The sequence below is a fragment of the Triturus cristatus genome, chromosome 3_1 (assembly GCF_964204655.1).
Source record: "Triturus cristatus chromosome 3_1, aTriCri1.1, whole genome shotgun sequence".
Lineage (NCBI taxonomy): Eukaryota > Metazoa > Chordata > Amphibia > Caudata > Salamandridae > Triturus > Triturus cristatus.
In genome coordinates, this window is record NC_140583.1 from 298,968,026 (window position 1) to 298,991,562 (window position 23,537).

General features: G+C 46.0%; 1 protein-coding gene across 4 annotated transcripts in view; it reads right to left on the minus strand.

Moving 5' to 3' along the window:
* The window catches only part of PARP6 (poly(ADP-ribose) polymerase family member 6), a 289,649-nt gene that overhangs the window by 162,048 nt on the left and 104,064 nt on the right, over positions 1 to 23,537 (minus strand). For all 4 annotated transcript variants that reach the window (XM_085643949.1, XM_085643947.1, XM_085643948.1 and 1 more), the window contains exons 6-7: positions 11,578 to 11,668; positions 2,632 to 2,698 (exon numbers count right to left, since the gene is read on the minus strand). In XM_085643949.1, the coding sequence (XP_085500075.1) occupies positions 2,632 to 2,698; positions 11,578 to 11,668 (158 nt within the window). The remainder of the gene's footprint in view (positions 1 to 2,631; positions 2,699 to 11,577; positions 11,669 to 23,537) is intronic.

Consider the following 23,537-nt stretch of genomic DNA (forward strand, 5'->3'; position numbering starts at 1 on the left):
ACCTTGCTAGCGATGGTGGAAGAAGGCAGATGCATCTTAGATTCAGGAGGTTCCGCTGCGCTGGTACTCCTGGATCTAAGCGCAGCTTTCGATACGGTGGACTATAATATTCTGATCCACCGTCTGGGAAATATTGGAGTAGGGGGACGGGCCCTCCAGTGGCTTCAGTCATATCTGAGTGGTCGCTCTTATCAGGTTTGCGACGGCGATTTTAGATCTTCGCCTATTCCCCTCCAGTGTGGAGTCCCGCAGGGCTCTTCGTTGAGCCCTACGCTTTTTAACGTCTATATGGCCCCGCTGGAGGAGGTGGTGGCACCCTTTGGAGTGACTATGGCAACCTATGCAGACGACACTCAATTGATTGTTTCCCTGTCTCTTTCGGAAAGTCAGGGGGAGAAGTTCGCTGCTTGCCTCACCAACATCGTGGCATGGATGGCGGAATCCCGGCTTAAACTGAATGGGTCGAAAACGGAGCTAATGCTTCTTGGCAATTTGTGCTCGTCACTGCCCAAATGTATGTGGCCGGCCAGTATGGGAGCCCTTCCGGCCCCCAAGGGCGCTATAAAAAGTCTTGGGGTATGGCTGGAACCTGAGCTGTCTTTTATTACTCAAGCCAAGCGAGTGGCCGGGACGTGTTACGGGCTGCTCCGCTCAGTCCGAAAAATCCTGCCGCTCCTTCCTGATAATTCTAGGAGACTTCTGATCCAGGGATTGGTGCTCTCGAGGCTGGATTATAGCAATGCCCTCTTCCTGGCGGCACCTGAATCGACTTTGAATGTTCTTCAAAGAGCACAGAATGCAGCTGCACGGATGCTTACTGGTACAGCCAAAAGCTCTTCAGCTCGGCCTGCCTTGGAGGCCTTGCACTGGCTACCAATTAGATCACGCATCAAATTCAAATCCCTCTGCATGGTGTTTAAGACTCTACAAGGATCCGGCCCCCCCATTCTTAGAGATTTGATCCGCCCCTATAAACCCTTCCGTGCCCTTCGCTCTGAAGCTGGGAATCTTGTAGTGATACCCAGAGCAAAAAAGGTGAAAACGGGTGGACGTCGTTTTTCTATTAAAGCGGGTCTTCTTTGGAATTCCTTACCAGCGGTTCTGCGTAATGAATCCAACCTGATAAAATTCCGCAAAACACTTAAGACCCTTCTTTTCCCTTTGTAGGTTCCTTCTGATGTTCTGGGATAGTGGCTCAGTGTATTACTTAGCGCTGGGACGCTCAAGGGCAGCCATGCGCTTTAGAAATCTGTTTTCATTTCATTTCATTTCAGGGGCAGATGACGAGTGAAGTGCACTGAGCAGAGGGCAGGCAGGATTGGGTATCCTGACCAAAGCACACATTAGGGGAAAGATGCAGTAAGTAGGATCTAACAGTGAGGATGAGGTATACAGAGTCAGGATGGGCCAGAAGAACAGTGTCCTGATTTACAGACAGGCTAGTGGAAGGACAAAGTGCAAATCACAAGAGGGATGCAGCGAATAGGGGACAAAACTAGCAGTTAGAGCACTAAGTTGAGAAACAACAAGTTAAGGGATGCCATAAGAAGGGTACATGCTAGAAGTGGTTTGCTAGGATTAGGGGGCAGGTCAGAGGTGGGGTGTGTTTAGTAGTGGGCACACATTGCTTGGGATGCAGTCGCTTCCTACAGCAGTGCGGTATAATCATCAGGACACACTAAATGAGAAGGGCTGAAGATTTATGACAGGTAACAGGAATAGAGAGTGAGTACAGGGCAGGCGCAGGTCAATACATTTAAGACAGCCTCCCAAATATGATGGAGCCCAGCTCGCTATCATCAAGAGTTGTAATTTGGGGCCCCCATCGGCAGCAGAAGCAAGGGAGCATAGGTTCTAGACTAGAGCAAGGGAATACTAAACCAGACTGGCAAGGCAAGAAGATTGCCAGGGCTTATTCCTTAGCTCTATATGGATAGAGTGCCTAAAAGTGACTGAATCATCTCCTCAACAGTCTTCTTCGTGACTCTCCAGGGCCTTCACACACCAAGAGGAACAGTGGATGCTGCTCTGCCACCACGCTCTGCTCTCCAGACCCATGGGAAGAGGTGGAATGTCAGCCCCGTGACAGGGGATGTTGGAAGACTTACCTCTGTCATGACTGCACAGACCTGAAAGAAGCAGGTATCTGTCATGCTCTCCTGTTGCTGTCTAGCAGAGTAGCTGCTGAGCACAGTGCCTGCCCCAGCTCGTTTCATAGATCAAAAGGAGGGGATCTGAAGACCAGGGGAGTTTGGCAGGATGACAGCTATACTTTTAATAAAGTTGACAAGGAGACATGATAAATGCTGGAGGGGGTAGGAGAAGGTGGCAGAATGCAAGCTATCTTATTTCATTTATTTGATGCATATTCAATGCACTGGGTCAGGGATTAGATGAGGCTACTACTAGGAGGCCAGACTTGCTTGCAAGAGAGCTAGATATTGTGTGAGTCCCCCATGAATTCAATAGTCCTGCTCAACTGGTTCAAGGGAACAGATTGTGGGAGAGGACTTATGGGAGCATACACAACCTAACACCATAGATGGGTGGGCATCATCGAAAAGGCTTTTTTATACCTTGGGTTCCAAACACCACCACATACAACTTGAAGCAGCCATCAAAGATTCTTACTTTTTCAGCTGAAGTCCCAGTCCAAACCCCTCCTTATTGGATGGTTGGAATACCTCAATAGAAGGTTCTAAAAACAGGAGAGAAAGAGACAATGGAAGATAAAATAGTTATCAGTATAGTACTTTATGTTATATTTATGGAGGTACATTGACTAAATTATTAAGATGTCATGATGACCAAGACTTCATTGGATAGCTCGTGTACCTGAAGACTATTCGTGAGGTGCCCTCAAGACCCAGTTACCTGTACTAGAAGCAGTATCCAGGGATGGAAGAGCGCTTGGATAAAGAGACATTTGCTGTTGTGCACAATCTATATCTGAGAATTCGCTTAGGCATCCTCCCTTCGCACAGCGCATTGTGGTTGTTGCTATCTCAAGTGGCTGTTGAAGCTTTACATGGGAACAGGAGGATCAAATGCAACTATTTCTACCTTTGCCCTTTTTACGGAAGTCTGATAAGGTAATGGCGTAAAACGTTTTGGGTGCAACATAAGCAAGATATAGAACCAGTGCGAGAATTGAGATGTTCCATTCATCCAATAGGGTAAGGACTTTGAAGGCTGTTGGTTGCCCTGATTTGAGAACGTATTAGGTTTAGGGTTTAAACTGTATAGAAATCTTTTATAAATTAATTTTACTGAGTGTTGCGTGTTATGAAATATATACATGTGGATCTGTAAAATATTCCACATGGATTTTTGTTCATTTTAAAGTTTGAATTTACATCCAACCTACCTCTCAAACTTGTATGCTGTCGGAATTTTCCTTTTTTTGGTTTTGCGTAATTGTATTGAGTTATCTATGTTTTAAGTTGGATGTACTCTTGTAATTATTGAAATGGTTTTGGAAATTCTTCTTTCTTTCCAGTTGATTGATTGGCTGACTGATTCATAACATAAAGGTAAAGGTCAACAACGTTTCTTTTTTTAACAAAATTGCAACAAGCAACGTTTGGGGTACACCTTTTATAAACTTTAATACATCATAATTGTGATGCTATGTTTAACTTGGGGTAAGTAGCATAACCGAAAGTCATGCCCCGTAATTTTAGTTTAGGTGGGTACAAATATTCAAGGCTTGGACAAAAGCCAGGCCCTGCACCCAATGCCCACTGGGCACACCCGGAGTGTATTTTCAGAAGGCCCTGGGAATAGGGGTGCGGAGTATATGCCTGCACTCAGCCCTCACAAGGAATGGCCAAAGTCCACATCCTGAGGACTCGCAACACACTGCCATTGGAAGCCGAGTGTGGAAGGCGGCCAGGCCTGTGCCACAAAATATGTTTAGTAAGTAAAACATTAAAAGATGACATTTTTGGATAAACTGGGTGCATTAAAAAAATGAAGTTTTGGTATTATCTGAAGATAAATTCGCTTTTTGACAAAATGAAAGGCTGGAATTTGATTGTGAATTTATTGTATCTTTAAATGGTGAACAGGAACACCTTTGCCGAAGATTATTTTATTTACTGACAATGGCATGTGGACAAAATGAGTGGATTTTCCGAAAAAAAGTAGCTGATGCTGATAATGTATTTTAAAGCTGAGTAAACAAAATCAGTGCAAGAAGGTGAACCTAATACACAATCTTTCCTTGCTGCTATGGGACTTATTTAATGAGCGGAGGCATTCAATAACCAGCAAATCTGAGAAGACAGCAAATCTACTGTAACATGAGAGATTCTCTGGGAACCTTTTAGGTCTAAGTGTACTGAGCAACAACTCCCCTGCCTCAGCCTGAGATTTTGAGATCTCTATAACTTTAAATGCCTCCATCCTATCCCTTTCAAGTACATGCTCAGTTAGGATATATGACTAACAGTTAAATTAGAAAGGGCCAGATAGGAAAATGAATGGAAGTGGAAAGAAGTTTAAGAGAAAGCTGTATGTTATGGGGTTGTGGTTTATGTATCACACAGCATTCGCCAATGTATTGGCTTTGAAGCGCTTTATGTCTCGGACAGACTACTGTCTATGACTGCAGGGGTGGCAAATGAAACATCTCTATGGAAGGTCTGTTGTCCTACTCTGTGTAGAAGTCAGGGCTTCTTTTAGGATGCCAAACCCGTGGTTCCCCTGCTCTGCTTAGAGTCAGTGAGAGACCTGTGTTTTCACTGGTGGAACCTCTGCTGGCTTCGTCACGGTAAAGCTCTGATCTGAGCCCATCTGCCAAGGGTTCTCCATGTCACAATGGCAGGTCACAGTTGCCGTCATCTCTCTCTGATCAGGGCAGGGCGACCATCCTTTATTTTACTTGCTAGGCAGGGAAGATGGCAAATGACCCCCACGCGCAAGAAGAAAGCTCCCTGTGCGTGTGGGACATTTGTTTTTGTATTGAGAAAACAAAGTCCTGCTCTGGGAGTTCATTTTCTAAATACCCAAGGAAGTTTACAGAGTAGGCGCTATTAACATTGCACCTGCTCCGCAAATCTTCACCACTGCTAAGGAGCCTCACTAGCACTGGTTCCCTTCACGGGGCAGCGATCCCTGCCAGGCAGCGAGGGATCTCTAGATAGGGTCGGACGTCCTTCACCAGGTGGCAGAGACCATGGCCCACAGCAGTTTACCCGACTCATGGGCCGCCAACCAGGGCCTAACTGAACCCCATGGTTTTCAACATCTTACTGCTTGGTGAGGGTTGAGTGTGGGATGGGGTGATAGATCATATGACCTACCAACCTAACCCAATTGAAAGATAACTGTGAAACGGTTATCCATGAGAGGTATTCTGCAATGCGGCTCAGGTGCTGTAACCCTCCATTTACCCATGGTCAGCTCTAACAGTGATAGACCATCATATCTGGTCACCCGTTGATCACCTTCCGGTCGAAGTGGCTTGAGCTCTCTAATCCATGTGGATGTGTTTTCAGTGGAGTGTTTGAAGCTGTTGGGCCTTTGGTGTTGAGTCCTAAGCTTGGTTGTGACAGTGCTGGAGCCATCCTAAATACTTGTCACCTTTCTCCATATAGTTGAAATAGATCAGCCCTTTCCACTCACCAGTTCTCTGAACTTCTACTCTCGAATCCTTCTGTACTTTGTGAGGTATTTCCCTATAGGGTGTCCCACTGTGTCAATGTTTTCCTGTCCAGTGTTTTCCTGGCTACATGTCCACTATTCTAGTGCGGTTCCTGTGTGTTTGTGTGCTCCATGTACACTGTATTAGAAGGCTACCAGAGCAGCCCCATTCTGGCCCCCATCCCAAATCCGAAACCATGCTTAAGATAATGCTAAATTATTAATCATACATGTTTTTATTTTGCAGCATGCAACGCCATTTTACTATTATTTTGCAACATTTATAATTTACCCCCACCTTTTGCCCTAACTCACTGACCACTAGCAAGAACTGAGGCTTCAGTCCAAAAAGGCCAATAAACTCATGACTTAAAAACATAGCACTTCTGCAACATACAGGCTGGGGGTCTTGAGAAGGACCGAACCTCAGGGAGGATCCTCAGTCTGCCCTCTTCCCTGCCTAAGAGCAGGAACTTGTAAAACAATTTCCAGGTAGGCCTGGGTGAAATTTTAATCATGCACCCAAAAGTTGGTACAATTTTGGTAATTTTCATGATGAAATGTTTGCAACATTACTGATAATACACCATTAATCCGCTGTGTAATTTCAAGGAGAAATTTTAATGAGAGAATGTAACATTCAGGTAATTTTTTAATGTGAGCCACATTTAAGGTAGATTTTTTACCCAAGCGAACTGTTGGGGTTATTTTTGAGCATGAAACTACATATCCGATCGTGAACAGCAGTGTTTTGAATGTGAGTGGCTGTTCCTTTAACGTGGGCTGACAACAAAGAATCTCGATAGAATGCTTTCCCGTATAGCCCATTCAAGTCATTTTTGAGCGCAAAACTACAAATACAAACACGAGCTGTAGTGTTTAGAACGTGAGCAATTGGAAATCAACTTGAAAATGTTTTTCCGAGATGAATTTTTACCCCAAAGGATCGTTCAAGTAATTTTTTGAGTGCGAGATGCATTTTGTGTAATTATGGGTAATTTCACATAATCACGATACTTGAAATTAAGCAAGTTACACCCAGCCCTATTTCCGAGCCATTAAGCGTGAATGGTTCACCCGTTGGGTGCTGTCTGAACAGGGCCCCACTGTGGGCAGCCTTGGAGGGCCAATCGTGTTTTTGGCCTTTGTTCACCTGTACATCCCATACATGTGACGCAGATTGTGATATTAAATTATCCCTAAGTGTTTCAACGGCTCTGGGTTAATTTGAAACTTGCCAGGTATAAAGAAAAAACCTGGGCCTAATGCTGCGACATGCCAATACTTTGAGTTGTCGGTCATATAGTGGATTGATTGGCTTCTACCTGCTACTTAGTTTGCTTTCAGGTTTGGACTGGTCAATAGGTCAATCTGGCAGTTCCCTAAGAGCCGGTCTGACAGGTTAGTGTGTGGGCTGTCATTTGGCTATTTGTGGGCCGGTTTTATGGTCTGGTGGGCCCGTTTTTACTGTAGATTTCCCTGATAAATCCACAAATATTGCCTGCAGTAAGCACAAAGGCATGCAGTCTCCCATATTGTGCAAAACATTTGTACAGCATGTCTTATAAGTTCAAACTGAACCCAATTTGCAAATATGGGCCACTTTTTTAGCTACCTGGTTCGCTAAGGGGGGCACTTTTATTTTCATGCACTGGCATATGTTCTCTCTGAGTCTGACCCTGCTTGCTTCCCTCAATCATTTTTGTGGTTTGTCAGTAGAAGGTAGCTATAGAGTAACACTTATGCCAACTGATAATTATTTCATATTAGCATGCACTGTAAATTGCATTTACTTGTGTTACCTGCAGACTAAACTACAGATAGATACAACATTGTCTGCTCTGTATTTTAAAGTGTGGACTGTTATGTTGCAACACTTTTTCAATCTCTCACAGTGCATGATATTTCAAAATCTTCTTCACACTATATTCCTAAAACTCTGCATGAAAAATTGACCTCAATTTAAAAGTTTCAATTGTTCACTCTGCTTTTTCAATTGAATGACCCCCTCTTCATCTTCCATCTCCGGCATGCCTCCTCTCTCTAAGTAAAGTCTACTTTCCCGCATGACAGTCTGCCTTAATCTTTGTTATTGTATCACTGCAAATTTGTCACTCCTGGTTTCTTAGATCACAACCTCTCCCTCTTTGAAACCACATACCTGCAGCCTAACAATATCCGATCACTTCTAGCCTATTATCCCATGAATCATTTGCTTGAACTCTCCTTGCCCAGACTATAAATCACATCTAACTACCAATAATTTAATCCACCCCAAACAACTGGAGTTAAGTGCATGCGATGATTTCCTTGACAACACAAGACTGATCCCTATAACCAACAACAACCACTGACGTAAACCAGCTCAACGCCTCGTCAGCGGCAGTAAGCGCTTTTTAGATGCTATTACAATGCACTATGTTTCACGTATATGTTGAAAGTAGGAAAACAAATGTTTTCAGGCTGAAATGAACCTTTAAAATTGTGAAACATACGTGGAAATATTGAGGAAGAGTGGTGACAGCTGGAAGGAGGTTAATGATATTTCCTACTGGTGGTTTAGAAGAAAGGCCCAAAGAATCCATCTACCTTTTGACATACTCAAAACTGTAATCGATTTGTGGGTTGCAATGCCACATGGGTATTGTTGGGACACTGGAAAAAAGCGCCTGTTGTGTAAAATGATCAGAGTCAAGGGCGTGGTCAAGCACCCGCTATACCAGCTTAAGCGGGCGTGCCTGGGCAAACTAAATTGTTTGATGGCCCTTCAACTCTGGCTCACAGGTCATTTTAAGACCGACGGAGAAACTAATAAATACTGGAAGAAAAAATTACTGTGGTAACGGAGAGAAGTTTTAAAGTGGGAAAAAAATTTAACAAGGAGGCAAATGCAGTGAGCCATCACGAAAGAAGGAAAGAGGATGGCAAATAAGGAAAGAACAAAGGAAAGTTAAAAGGAATCACGGTAGAGCATAGGTACAAGAAAAGAATAGAAGGAAAGAAAGAAGAATGGAAAGAAAGGAGAAGGAATGACATTAAAAAGAATGTTTGGAAAGAACGGTAGCAAGAAAAAAGAAGGAAGGAATGAAATGAAAAAGAGAAATACGCAAAGCAGAAACTTAGAATTAAAAATGTAGCTGTTAATGCATCATTTTGAAGACTTTCTGCCAATTTTCCTCACGAATACAATCTCGTCAGAAAGGGTCGGGATCGCTCTCTTTACTTGGGACATTTCGTGTGGGTCAAAGTAGTGGGTTTTATTTTTCTGGCTTCTCGCCTGGGGCAGAGTATTCAAGGCCTGACCCCAGGGGGTATTACTAAGCATGTAAATCTCGGAAACACCCGGCTCCGAATGAGGTGAGTGGTAAGAACAGGACCGGATGCTGCTTCGGGAAAGAGACAGGAAGTGAGAATTTGTGAATGCGTAAGAGGTGCCAGGAAAGGCATTCTTATTCATGAACAAATAAACTCGGTGAACCACAGACACTGAAACTACAGTGACTCAGTGAAAGAGGCAGCGTGCCACAAAACGTCTGGAGAAATACCACGCCATTTTGAAAAGAAAGATCATCCTACTGTTCTCTTCTATTTATACGGCGCGTGCTTCCCCTGCTGATGAGGTGCTGAGGCCAGGGGCTTGTGATAAATGAAGTGCTGCACAGCACACACAAATCTGACAGATTCCGGGTCTCCCTGCGGGGGTCAGTGCCAGCCTCTACCTGAGGGGACTGTCTCCAGAGTGGAATGTTTTGGGAGGTTGGGGCTGGCGTCAGACTCCATGAGCTCACAGAGAGGGACTCACGGAAAGGGTCTTCAATTTTATTCGAACCAATGAAAGATTGAGGACACACAAGGGGCCTTGTCCCCAGTACCTGGCTCTGACCAGCAAGCACACTTGAAGAGTCAGTCTTTGGGACCAGAATTATCTGCACTTTGGAATGAAGAAATGTGCGGCGGGCTGTCAGAGAAAAGAGCGTAAAACTGAGGGCTTCCGTTTCAGAACAGCAGAATCGGAAGTTGGGGAGAGTCTTAGTCCTCTTGGGAAAGGCGGTACACTCGAATGGGTCCAATAATGGTAGCTCCTGCAGCCCGTGTTGCAAGGTACAACCTGAGCTCTTTGGATACCCGAGAGGAGGTCTTACCGAGTACCCATCATTGGAAGGTACCGGTGACCGTCTCAGATGTCCATCCTTCGTATCAGTGCAGAAGTCCTGAAAAAAGAAGTGGAGGGACTAACTAAGTCAGGCAGTATGCAAGTGACATCATTGCAGATGACATCACGGCGAGTGACATCACATGTGGCATCACAGGAAGTGACATCACAACCCATGCCCTCACAGGAAGTGGCACCACGAGATGTGGCACCAGATCTTAACAGCTCTCGCATATATTTGGCAGTTCTATCAGGAGTATATTTGAGTGCATTACGAGATTTAACAAGTGAGATTTTGCGTTGGGGATGGGCCAAAAAAGTGACGCAAACACTACACAAAATCTGGGCCGCAACTTATATATATATATTTTTTAAACATAGCCACAAAGAAATTGCCAGCTAGGAGAAATGTGGCAGTAAATCTGTTCTAAGCAAACACAAGGAGATGATGGACAGAGTGCTGAAACTTTTCAAACACTCACCCCCAGTCACAGATCTGGGTTGAATCCATCATTGTTCTTTAACTCACTTTGCCACCCCAGTTCAGACACAGCTATATGCAAATCAGCCTTGACCCTGTGCCTCATGGGAACAGTCCAGTCTGAACTGCCAAGCCTTGTCTTCCCTGGACCAAAAACAAGCATCCTGGGACCGGTTTCGGGCTAACAGCCCTTATCAGCCAGGCTAGCTTGAATCCAGTTCTGCATTTTGTCCATCAACTGTTGTTTTTGCATAAATTTGTTCTACCGTCACTGTCTTATGTAACATGTGCTTAATGTGAGTTGGTGATTTCCGGTGCTCAGCACTGCCACTTAATTGCTGGCACCAGCAGTTAATTGCCGGAACCTGCACTTTTGACAGCTGCCACATGGTGGCACTACTTGTGTAGTTTAAAGTTGAGCAGAAAAACAGATGTTTTTTGATTCAATATACATTAAAAGACGCTTATGCCTGCCACCCAAGACATTCTTAAAGCTTTGGCGCCCTTAACCAGTCTTAATTGTCACACTTGTAGCAGTGTGATGGTTAGTAGTTGTGTAAGTACAGTGGCAATGTCTGGTGCAAAGTTCGGTGACCTCCTGACGAGGGCAATGGCACTTATGTTTCTTTACATATTAAGAATTGACATCAGTACATTGATTTACACAGATATGATTTATTGTCCATGTTAAATGTTTACTTGTGATGTAAAGCACTGTGACACCCTGCATTAGAATGAGTAGTGCTATAAAAGAAATAAAACAAAATAGTGGGATTTAAATTGTTATTTATGTAAATACTGGTACAGATCAACACATCTGTCATCCTACAGCACATGCATATCTCGTATATACAGGGACTGAACAACGTCAAAAGCAGGCCTCTCTTAACTACCCGTGAAGTGATAACCAGCTGTGAGCCATTGCTTCGCCTCCATTGCATTTAGGTATGGGGCTTCAGATCGCTCCCAGCCAGGATACTCGAACAAAAGGAGACCTGATGGCCCCTTAACTTTGCCCTTTGTTTTGGTCCATCCGGAATTTAAAATAAGAACGCCCCCTCCCCGCCTGCATGTTGCTGCTCGGAACAAAAGCAGGCAATGTGCAGGTGCTGCTGAGAATGTCCCAGTGTTTGAAACCAACACTGGGACAGATTCAGCATATGTTAGTGGGGCCCAACTTCTTGGCAGGGTGGATGGTGTCCAACCTGTGACAATAGTGGGTGGACGCCGTCTACCCACATGTATCCACGACTTGCGCCCTGCTTCTTACGATCACCAGTCTGGGTACAAAACTTACCGGGTCCATCCAGGTACTGGGAGAGGGAGAAGCGAAGTCTAAGAACTATGGTCTCCGTCCGTAGCACCTTCCAGGCTGTAGAGACTTCCTCCTGAAGAAACAGAAAGTAAGGGCTGGCGTCAGAGGCGGGATGATAGAGGGAGGCAGACGCAAGAGAGCAATAAGTCACATTTTGTGAAGCAGAACAGTGCCATATTCATTTCTCTGTTTTATGTGGTGAGCATCAGATAAGCTCTCAAGCATCACTGGGTGGCAAATCATTTTCAATTCCCAGCCTTCCGAACGAGTCTCCTCCTCACTGTCTCGAGGTAGAGGCTGACATCATAAGGGTGATGGGAAAAGGTCTTGTTCAAGATGTGCGTTTCTGACCCTACATCACTGCGATCTGCCCCAGCAAGAGTTCCTGCCCCGGTGCAACTAAAACAATGCTGTCAGCCTCTGATTAAATAATTGGCTCCAGATGTATTGTTTTATCTGAAACACGGTTCTCAACCTTCTCTACCCATATGTTTAAAAAAAAAAGTTTTTATTAGCATTTCAGTGATATACAATTCCATTCCAAGCACAGGTATTAGTACAAGGTAGGTTTCAGTCCAATGTGTACATACCCTTTCTGTACAGAGATAGCTTTAACGTGCAGCAAACCATGATTACTTTGTCAACAGGAGATAATATCGAGCACACTTGTATGAGACTGAATGAAGAAACAGTTTACTAAATGAACAAACTCCCCAAACCTTCCTCCCCCCACATCCCAGTGCTCCATCATGTACTCAGTATGCCAGTAAGGAAACCTCCTGACCTCACCCAGGAGTCCCGCTGTGAACAGCCATAGTTGTCGTGGGCAGTCCATTTCCTCTGTCCCCTCCATCCCCTAGTGAGTGTGCATGGACGCGGACATCCGGGAGCTCCCATGGTACCCCGGCAGCTGTATCACCAGGAGTGGCAGTAGCATGTGGCCTAGTCAGATTTTGTATCATAGTTCCACACGAGAGAAGGTCGTCAGCCAACTTCTCATCTCGCCACACTCATCTTATATGCACCTCTCCGCTCCCGCCCATTCAATCAAATCTCATTGCCATTCTGCCCGCTGGGGGGGACTCGGGCTCAACCATCTGTTATGTTATGTTAATGAAACTTGTAAAGCGCACAGTCACCAGAACGGTCTTATGGCGCTGAGGGGGAACAGAGGTAATACTAGGGTGCGGTACTATTATCCAGGAGAAATACAAGAACCTCAGTTTAAGAGTAGGCTTGCCTGAATAACCAGGTTTTGAATGCTTTCCTTAATTCTAAATAGCAAGATTCTGATCTTATTTCAGTGGGGAAGGCAGTCGAAAGGTTAGGGGCAATGACTGGAAAACCCTGTCTCTTCCTCCTGAATTTAGGAATAGACATATAATTCCGGTGGGCAGAACGTAATCAGCGTGTAGGGGTGTATTTATGTAGTCGGGAGGTAAGAAAAGAAGGGCTTTCATTATAGAAGGCTTTGAAAGTGATACATGCTACTTTAAAGGTCATTCTTGGTTCTACAGGCAGGCAATGGAGATTTTTCAAGAGTGGAGTGATATGACGACGTTTAGATTGTTTATGGATAAGACGTGCTGCCTGGTTCTGAACGATTTGGAGACTTTTAACAAGGCATTTAGTTAGTCCAGCATAAGCAATAACTGCTGAATGAGGGCCTGCAAAGTAAGAAATATGGTGATTTTCTTGATTTTACACAGCACGAGAAAGGCTGAGGAGAGCACAGAGCTAATTTGAACCTTCATAGAGAGTTTGGCATTGATTATCACTCCAAGACTTTTAATTTCTTTTTTGGGATGGGGGGAGGGAGAGCCCCACTCAGGAAGCCAAAGTGAGTCAGTCCAGTATTCAAGTTTGTTATTGCCGATAACAAGCTCAGTTTTATTCGTATTAAGTTTCCTATGATTGCTGTTCATCCATTCACAGATGTACAGCATGGTAGATTGAAACTGTGCCTTTGATTCCTGGGTGTTATCGAGCTTAAAAAGTAATTGCATGTCGTCAACATAATTGTAGATGACACACTTCATTTTTGAAAAATTGTGGGTCGAGGGGCAAATGTATATCTTAAATAAGTGGGAGGATAAAGATGAACCCTGGGGAACTCCACAGCCAAGTTGGACTCAGGAGGAGAAGATTAGAGTTAACAAGACCGACTGGGAACGGTCTTTCAGGAATGATATGATCCAATCGAGTGCTGAACCACTAGTGGCTTCGACAAAGTCCGCCAGGATGGAATGATCAGTGCCGAAGGCTGCTGAGAGATCAAGAAAGCACCAGCGCCTGAGTATGGCCGCTATCGCATTCCATGCACGAATCGTCCAACACAGAGAGGACGACTGCTTCCGTTGAGTAGGCGGGGCGAAAGCCAGTCTGATGAGGGTCCAAAAATTCTGAGTTTTCTAAAAGCTGCAGAGGTTGTTTGCTACATGCGCCTCTAGTATTTTTACTCGGTAAGGCGGGAGGGAAATTGGGCAGTAGTTTTTTAGTGCGAGAGGGTTTTCACCAAGTTTTTTCTGAAGGGGGATTACTATTGCTTCCTCAAATGTACTAGGTACTATCCCAGAGTTGAGAGAGAGGTTAAGGAGGGCTAAAACAGGAACCGAGATGACCGAAAGAGCAGACTGCAAAGTTTCAGGATGCAGGGGTCCTTAGGAGATATGGACTTTACTTTAATCGGTAGGTCTGGGAAGGCTACCTTACTGATTTCTGGAAATGACCATAATGTGATCTGGTTCATACTGTCAGGAGTGTTCATGTTAGATAGAGAGATGATAGCCAGCTATACGCCGTTTGCCCAATGTTAAACTCAACAGTACAAATTTCCTACTGAGTTTCCTGTTTTTCCTTTCAGGTATCAGGCCGGAGAGACATTGCTTTAGCCCACGGGGGTCCTCCCAGCCCGTGGCTGGATGTAATTTCCCCAACACCTCCTCCCAGTAGCACGTAATATGGGGGCGGCGCTACACCACATGAAAACAGCTCCTGCATCCTGGGTCTCTAGTGGAATATGTAGTATGTAGCTGCTCAGGGGAAAGGTAAGCCAGATGGGCAATATTAAACTGAATGAGCTTAAATCGCTCATTGACTGACACCATAGGCACTCCCCGCGTATCCAGGCCCACTCCTTTGCTGTGACAGGCTCATCGCTAAACTGTTGCCAATCTTCCTCACTGTTCTCTACCTATATGTTTGAACTATCACAGCCTCAGGACAGATGCTGACAGCAAGCCTACGTGGAGAAGAAAAAGACCAATCTATTCTTTATATGAGCCTCTATTCTTGTACAGAAATGTGCATCTCTATACAACTTTTCATTCCATTGCCTTTACATTGTTTTGTACTTCTGCAATAGTGGTAAAAGTTTTTCTGTAATACCATCCACAGATAAGGGATGAAATAGGGCGAAATGCAAACCAAGTACATATATCTCACAGGGCACGAGGTGAAAGGGGAAGGAAGTGGAGATGTGGGTTGAGACCTGTAACAGGAAAAGTAGAGAATTCAAGTTATTTCATGAAGGCGTATACTGTGGGTCCCTTTCTTAGATGAGAGTGGGGACAGTTCCAGAGGTCTGAGGTGTACAAAAATAAATTATGTCTTCTTATTTTCCTTGTTCTTACCTTCGGAATCTCCAGTTCCATCAGGTTTGTGTGGAGAGAGGCTGCAGGTGAGGCCAGAGAGGTAATTATTTTTAGCTATATAGACCAAGATTTTGGTGTGGGTCACAGATACGATGATGCACAACCATTTAAACTTGATGAGAGCTGGCACGTGGAGCCAACAAACATCTTTGAGAGTGGCTTGGGACCATTCATATGATAGCCAAGTAGGGCATGAAGGCGCATTCAAGGCCAGTGAGCAGGGTAGGAGGAGAGAACGAGCTATTGCGTTTTGGATTGCTTCCCTGTCAAAAGTATGCGTGGCTTATTTACAAGGTCAAATATTGTTATCTTAAGGAACAAATCAAGCCACTGCCTTTTATCCAGGTGTCAATCCCATTGCTTTATATTCACATTTGAAGTGTTGGTCTTTCTGTGTTTTTTTATTTAAATACTTTTATTGCTTTTAAATGTTATACAGAGAAAAAGGAAATGCATAACCAAGAACATATCAGTGGCGGAGGAGTAATACGTTGAAATCGTCAGTGGTAAATAGGATACCACCAGTGGTGCAGCAGTCAGAGGTTCATGGTGAAGAGGGCTCTGGAAAGAAAGGGGTTTGTGCGGTGAGATTCGTCTCGTTTAGTTGCATTGAGGAAGTCGCATAGAGGAGTCCCGATTAGTTTCAATGGTGCATGCATCAGTCAGTTTATCTTAGAAGTCTGTGAATATGACAAGCTGCATTCCACCATTGTGAGTAGGAAGGTGCATGTCAGGTTTTCCATGATGCTGTGATTTATGTGTAAGAATATTGCTGTTTTGTTTAATAAGAATTTGTTCATCCACCAAGAAATTCACAAACGTGCATTGCTGTTGAGCCTAAGAAGATACTCTTGAGTTTTTCTGTAACTAAATCTCTTCTCTGGAACTTGCCAAAAAGTGTTTCTCTGGTACACCTATGCACCCAGTTTTATTTCCTATTGGTCACATTTGATCCCGACCGCCTTCTCTTGCAGAATGGTGCCCTGGAATGTAGTATTGAGACAGCAGCACTAAGATCCTTAACAAATTAGTGTGCACACAGGAGGGAGATCTTCAAGCCTGATGCTGCTCTTGGGCCTATCAGCGGCCTTGGACAACACTTGACCTTCTAGGGCTGGTAAACTTCCCGTCGCCATCTATAGGGCTCATGGGTCGAGAGTTGCCCTTGTTTCTGTTATTCTTTTCCAGCAACTCTGGAGTGGTTACGTTGAGTGATTCCTTTTCTGCCTTAATCCCTATACCCTATGGCATCTCCAGGGGTTTCATTCCTGTCCAATTTTGCGCAACTCATATATGACACTTCTGGGAGGGTCACCTAAACACCAACTGTAGCTATAGCTTTGGCATCTTTGGAAAATGTCAAGCACCGAGATGTTTTGTTGTATTGCGATTCCTCCTGTGATGATACATTTTGTCTCACTGCCCCGTCAAGATTCACCCTCAAGCTGCATGTCAAACTGCCATAGCCCCTCCATACCATCAGGGGTAACCGGGCATGTCGGTAACTCATGCCTCTCAGGGCTTTACCTCGAACTCAGAGATCCAACCTACCAAAGCCCTACTCCAGGCCCAGTAACTCGGAATAGCTGGTAACTGAATTAGAGACACCGGCCAGAACTGGTGCTCCCGAACCGCCATGTTCACTTACTGGCCTTCTCAGAAAGAGCAGCAAAGCGTGAGACAGCCTGGCTACCATTTTAGGGGGGGGGGGGGGGGGGGGGGTCTCATTCCTGAAAAAAACCAATGCGTCACTGTCGCAAAGAACCCTGGAAGTGGGACATCTAGTCACTCTCTGTAGAAAGGTACAATCCATACTGCTCCTTCGAGTATTCACCTCCAGTGGTGGCTGGTGATCTCTGACAACAGTGGGGCACAAAAGTAATAAGAAAAGGCCACTGGGCTGTGTAATGACGTCATTGGATTGATAGGAAAATGGCAGGTCTTTTCCCTGTTGGTATGATCTAGCACACACTGCAGATGTACATCCTCCCGACACACGACAGGGAAGAAGGAAGACATTTCCTCTATCAATCCAATAATGTCATTCAGCAGTTCCGGAAGGTTTACAAAAGGTAAAGCATTTTTCCTTTCTTCTCATCAGCAGCGTGGTATGCTTTTCGATCTGAGGGCACACTGCCTGACATCCACAGGTGTCGCCTCTCTGGAGAGCTCTCTATCATTCTAGGATGTTTCATGGCATTTTCACAGTTATGAAAACTGAAGATGCAGTAAGAGAGGCGCACCCACTCACAACGAGGCCTGCTGTGGAGAGGTTCTGGAGCACTGGCAGAAGGGTCACGTGCACTTCCGTGTGCTCAACCAAGGCTGGAAACAAAATAGTGGGCTCTGCTTACGACTGACATGCTGCCTCTCCTCAGCCTGGCTACGGAGACACTGTAATGTTGGCGGGCCCTAGGCCCACATACTAGAATAAACGACCACACTGACACATTCGATTATGGTGTAGAACTGGCTCTAGGCACATGCGCCCGGCCTCCTTTATTGACAGGGTCACCTGACAGGTGACGCCTGTGGTGGGTGGGTGTAAGGTGTGTTACACTTGCGGGCAGAACACTAGAACATGTCTAGCTAGACACAACATCCCCCCCCCACCTCAATGAAAAGAAAGGAACAAAAGTCCAACCTGGAAGAAAAATAAACAAACGACAAATAGCACTGATTGAGTTTCTGATTGACTTTCTTCAGGCCGTCAGTCAAGCGTCACTGGATCTTTGGATTGCATGGCCATAATGTTTTAGTTGTCCTTGGCAAAGTGCTTTAGACCGGCCTGGTTTCGCAGTGTCGAAGTCTATGTGCAAAGTCCAGCATCAGTGCATTGGGAGCAGTGGTGAGGTCCACTCTGGAGGATCTCTGTGTGTGAGGCCTTCCGGTCTTCGACTGTGACCTCCCAGCGTCTTGTGTGTCGAGGAGTCGCTGCCGAGGTATTTCTCCCATTCGGACTCCCATTTCACGGGAACTCCACTGAGGCTCCTTGTCCTTGGATTTCCACGTGACCACGTCGGGCTGTGCGGGCCTTTGCATAGGCCGCACTTGGGGTCGCTGCAGAACTTCCCACAGAGCCACGGTCTAGTCTTGATTTGTCCCAGGGGTGGATCTTCCAAGGCCGGGTGTGCTCTACTTCCGTATGCTGCAGGTTGACATGGGCACACACAGACGGTTCCTGGGTGGCTCGCTCATGAAACTCCGGTTATCTGGAGTGTGTAGATTCGCGTTGGTAGTGCGATGCTCCTTGGTAGTGATGATGAATAGTGGTTGTTTCTCAGTTGGGCAGCAGGCGGCGGTCTGTTGTCTTGGGTAAGTTTGTGGAGTGAGAAGAGGAGGGGTTTCGCAGCTTGCCCTTATCTTGCTGAGGTTGTCTTTGCCCGTGTCATCTGCGGTGAGACACAGGGATGTCGTCTGATTTGTCCTGTAGTTGTTCAGGCCTGACTGGTCGTGCGTGGAAGTGTTGGAGAGATGCAAGCGTCGATCTGGCGGCTTACGTTTAGTTCTCCTCATTGGGCTGTCTCCAGGGACGTTGGTCTGGCTTCAGGACTGGACGATCTCACTGGGACGCTTTTGGAGAGAAACTCGGTTCATGCTAGCTGCGACTTCTAGTTGGGTCTTCTCCGTGGGCTTTCTCCCAGGGCGTCAGTCTGGCTGGTGGCTGTCTGGTGTCTCTGGGTGTGCTCCTCCGGTGGTGGTACACGTATTCTGCCCTGTCACACTGCTCCTTTCCTCCTGCCCGCCTGTGGTGGTCATTTGCCCTGTGGCACTGTGCCACTGTTCCTTCTCTCTCCGCGGAGTGGCATCGTGTCACTCTTCTCTCTCATCCGACCAGGATCTCACTTGGAGGTGGCGTCCTGCCGCGTGTCTCGTGCTGGTGTCACATGGTCTTACCCTTCTTGTGAGCCTGTCTCAGGTTTGTCCTGACTTATACTTCCTCTCGGGAACTTTCATTGGACGGTCTCATCTTTCTTATGTACCTGTCTCGGATCGGTCCAGTCAGTAGGACTTGTACTTCCTCTTGGGAAACTGTCATCGGATGGTCTCATCTTTCCTGTGGACCCGTCTCGGAACTGTCCTGTCAGTAGGACTTGTACTTCCCCTTGGGAACTTTCATCGGATGGTCTCATCTTTCTTGTGTACCCGTCTTGGATCTGTCCTGTCAGTAGGACTTGTATTTCCTCATGGGAAACTGTCATTGGATGGTCTCATCTTTCCTGTGGACCCGTCTCGGATCTGTCCTGTCAGTAGGACTTGTACTTCCTCTTGGGAATTTTCATTTGCACCATCCTTTGTTCCCCGGGATACCGCAGTGGTTCTTCTTGATGCCTTCTGCATGCCTCCTTCTCTTCGAGGAGGTCTTGCTCTTCTGCCCTCTTCGGGGTCTTCTTTGATTCTGCCCTCTTTGGGGTCTTCTTCGATTCTGCCCTCTTTGGAGTCTTCTTCGATTCTGTTCTCTTAGGGGTCTTCTTCGATTCTGGTAGTCTAACCAACCACTTCTTCTCCGCAGGATGCGCTTGCTGCGCGTTCTGTTCAGTCTTCCATTCCTGGAACTGTAGTAGCTGGTCCAGTGCTGCTGCGCACTTGCTTGGTGTTGTATTGTCCTCTTCAACAGCTACATGTGGAGTTGCCTCTCTTTTGTAATCTCTGCGTGTCCTGGCAGCCTTTCCGTTGTGTTGGCGATGGTGTTGGAAAACTGTTCTCTTTTCTTCTATTTATTAAACGGCCAGTAGATGGCAGTGCAGGGCTAACTATGGCAGTCCATGGCCGTTCTTTCTCCCTGGCACCTCGACGGCTCCGTGGGGCTGCCGTTTGTCTTGTCCTCCTGGGCGTCATTGGTGTCAGAGGCTTGGAGGCGATTCGTGGCATTTGCTGCCCTCTTTCAAACCTGATGCCCTCGAGCTGCTTCCACCTTAGTGAATGCTGCCGGGGATGCATTCACATCTTTAGAGCCAGGATCGGCTTTAGCAGAATGCGGGCCCTGCTGCTTTCTCCCCGGTGCTTGCCGGCTTCGTGGGGTTAAAGATCCCCAGTTTCACAGGGTGCCGGTCTACGCAGGACTTCCATCTTTGCTGCGGTGAATCTCATTTCAGTGGGGTCGCATGGTCGAGCCAGGTGCACCCTCAAACTTTTGCGGAGGAACACTTCTTCCTCTCAGTCTGTCCTCGCAGTTTATTTTGTGGCGGCGCTGGCCGCACCCAGTCTCTTTCAGCACTCCGCCCCTCGCAGCAGCCTCATTAAGCACTTGAGCTGCGCGGGGGAACTCGCCTTCCCACGGTGTTGTATATCTTTACATGTTTTTCTTCCTCGAGCATTGGGGGCTTGACTCTGTTCCCATTGGTTGTCTTCCCTCCACGTCATTTAGAATGTTCTATTGTTATTTAACCTACGTCACTTAGAGGGACGGCATTCGGCTTGCTGACGGGTTCCTGCTGGTCCCGTCTTCTTATCAGCTGTATGCGGGTCTTATATTTGGAAATAAATACTTAATTCATACTGACATTTTCGGTGGTATTTCTTTACTATTGATGACACTTCAATTGGCGACGAGGGTGGGATACGAATGTCAAGTGAAGACCCGCATACAGCTGATAAGAAGACGGGACCAGCAGGAACCCGTCAGCAAGCCGAATGCCGTCCCTCTAAGTGACGTAGGTTAAATAACAATAGAACATTCTAAATGACGTGGAGGGAAGACAACCAATGGGAACAGAGTCAAGCCCCCAATGCTCGAGGAAGAAAAACATGTAAAGATATACAACATCTCCCTTTCTCACACAAACAAACCTTAATACATTATAAAGTCTCTAAACCTGTTTGGAACACGTGTTAATCTTCCAGAACCGGTACAAGACCCTTCACAGAGATTAGAAGCAAACAAATCGTTGTTATCACTAACAGTTCCATCTGTAGCTACTACCCTTGGTACTTGCATCTCTTGATCAGTTGATGCACCCAGAGTTTCACTGTTATGTAGCATTTCTTTTTCAATAACAACATGCGTAGGTATCCCTGATGTTTCCTTTGGAATAGAGCATTCCCTAGTTGGTTCATTTATGTCTGATTGGGGATTGGTGGAAACACCTCCATTTTTATTTAGACTCAAGTCAAACCAACAATTATTCTGATCGGAATCTACACTCTCATTAAGTGGACATGTCATGAGTTCTTTCTGCCCACCTTTGAGCTTGATGACATCACTTTTGTTTCTCCACCCCAATTTATGGAGTTGAACAGAACCACTCGAGACATCCATCACTTCACTAGGTTCGTAGTATTGTAGTACTGTAGTTGAATTCACTCGCGAAAGAGTTGATATGTACAACAACACAATTAACAGTGTAACAGGGTATACTCCTTTTTTCCTCATGAGAGGACGGCAATGTAACACTGCTATTACTCCAAAGTTTTCTATCCTTCAAGAACAAATTCAGGAAGTAACAAAGTTGGATGACTCTAACCTTAAAGTGAGAGATAAGATTGTAAAGCAACAAATTAAGTCAAAAGAATACCATGACAAGATTCATAGAGCCATTGTTAAAGATATCTGCAAAGGTGATTGGGTAATTGTCAAAAAACCTTTTGTCAGGCATAAAGGAGAGTCCAAATACTACGAACCTAGTGAAGTGATGGATGTCTCGAGTGGTTCTGTTCAACTCCATAAATTGGGGTGGAGAAACAAAAGTGATGTCATCAAGCTCAAAGGTGGGCAGAAAGAACTCATGACATGTCCACTTAATGAGAGTGTAGATTCCGATCAGAATAATTGTTGGTTTGACTTGAGTCTAAATAAAAATGGAGGTGTTTCCACCAATCCTCAATCAGACATAAATGAACCAACTAGGGAATGCTCTATTCCAAAGGAAACATCAGGGATACCTACGCATGTTGTTATTGAAAAAGAAATGCTACATAACAGTGAAACTCTGGGTGCATCAACTGATCAAGAGATGCAAGTACCAAGGGTAGTAGCTACAGATAGAACTGTTAGTGATAACAACGATTTGTTTGCTTCTAATCTCTGTGAAGGGTCATGTACCGGTTCTGGAAGATTAACACGTGTTCCAAACAGGTTTAGAGACTTTATAATGTATTAAGGTTTGTTTGTGTGAGAAAGGGAGATGTTGTATATCTTTACATGTTTTTCTTCCTCGAGCATTGGGGGCTTGACTCTGTTCCCATTGGTTGTCTTCCCTCCACGTCATTTAGAATGTTCTATTGTTATTTAACCTACGTCACTTAGAGGGATGGCATTCGGCTTGCTGGCGGGTTCCTGCTGGTCCCGTCTTCTTATCAGCTGTATGCGGGTCTTATATTTGGAAATAAATACTTAATTCATACTGACATTTTCGTTGGTATTTCTTTACTATTGATGACACTTCACACGGGTTGCACGGGGATCGCACACGCTTCTGGAGACCCTTCTAACCGAACGACCACATCGCTGCCCCTCTCTCGGTACGTGACTCTATTTGTCAATTGGTGCTGGGAGGGGTGAGACACACCGGCTGCCCCCAGTGTCTTTTCTGCTGCGGAATGTGTCGGTACCCACGCTAGAACTCACCTTATGCCGGCCGGGTTTTCAGGCAGTTCGAATGCGGGGTGGGCTCCCGCTCTGCTTCTCCCCCGCAGTGCCTCTTATCCTACGGCCTGCGCTAGGAGGGTTGTAGCTGCCTACAGGCAGGGTCTCACCACTATCGGAAGCCGCCCCTTGCCGCTCTCCTAGGTGCGGTTATCTCAGGTGTGGGGTGCTCCAGGCCACTACTCCTCGTTCTTGATATGGGGTGGGCCTACTCAACTCCTTGGTGGACAATTGCCACCCCGCGGGCTCCTTTATATGCCGCACGGGCTCCGTTCATGCCCCGCGGCCTATTAGGCGTGTACTCCGCCTCCTCGCGGGGGGTTGTCCTCGACACGGAGAGTACTCTTCCCCCTTTTGACCAAACTGCTGGGATGCTGCCCGCACGGGCACATCCCATCTTCGTCACCAGTGTAATGTTGGCGGGCCCTAGGCCCAGAAACTAGAATAAATGACCACACTGACACAGGCGATTATGGTGTAGAACTGGCCCTAGGCACGTGCGCCCGGCCTCCTTTATTGACAGGGTCACCTGACTGGTGATGCCTGTGGTGGGTGGGTGTAAGGTGTGTTACACTTGCGGGCAGAACACTAGAACGTGCCTAGCTATACACGACAGACACCCGCCAGGGGCTGCATTGTATCAGTGCGACGAGGCCGACAGTCTCTCAATGACACTTTGTTTGGAACATGGGGGGCTGTTCAGA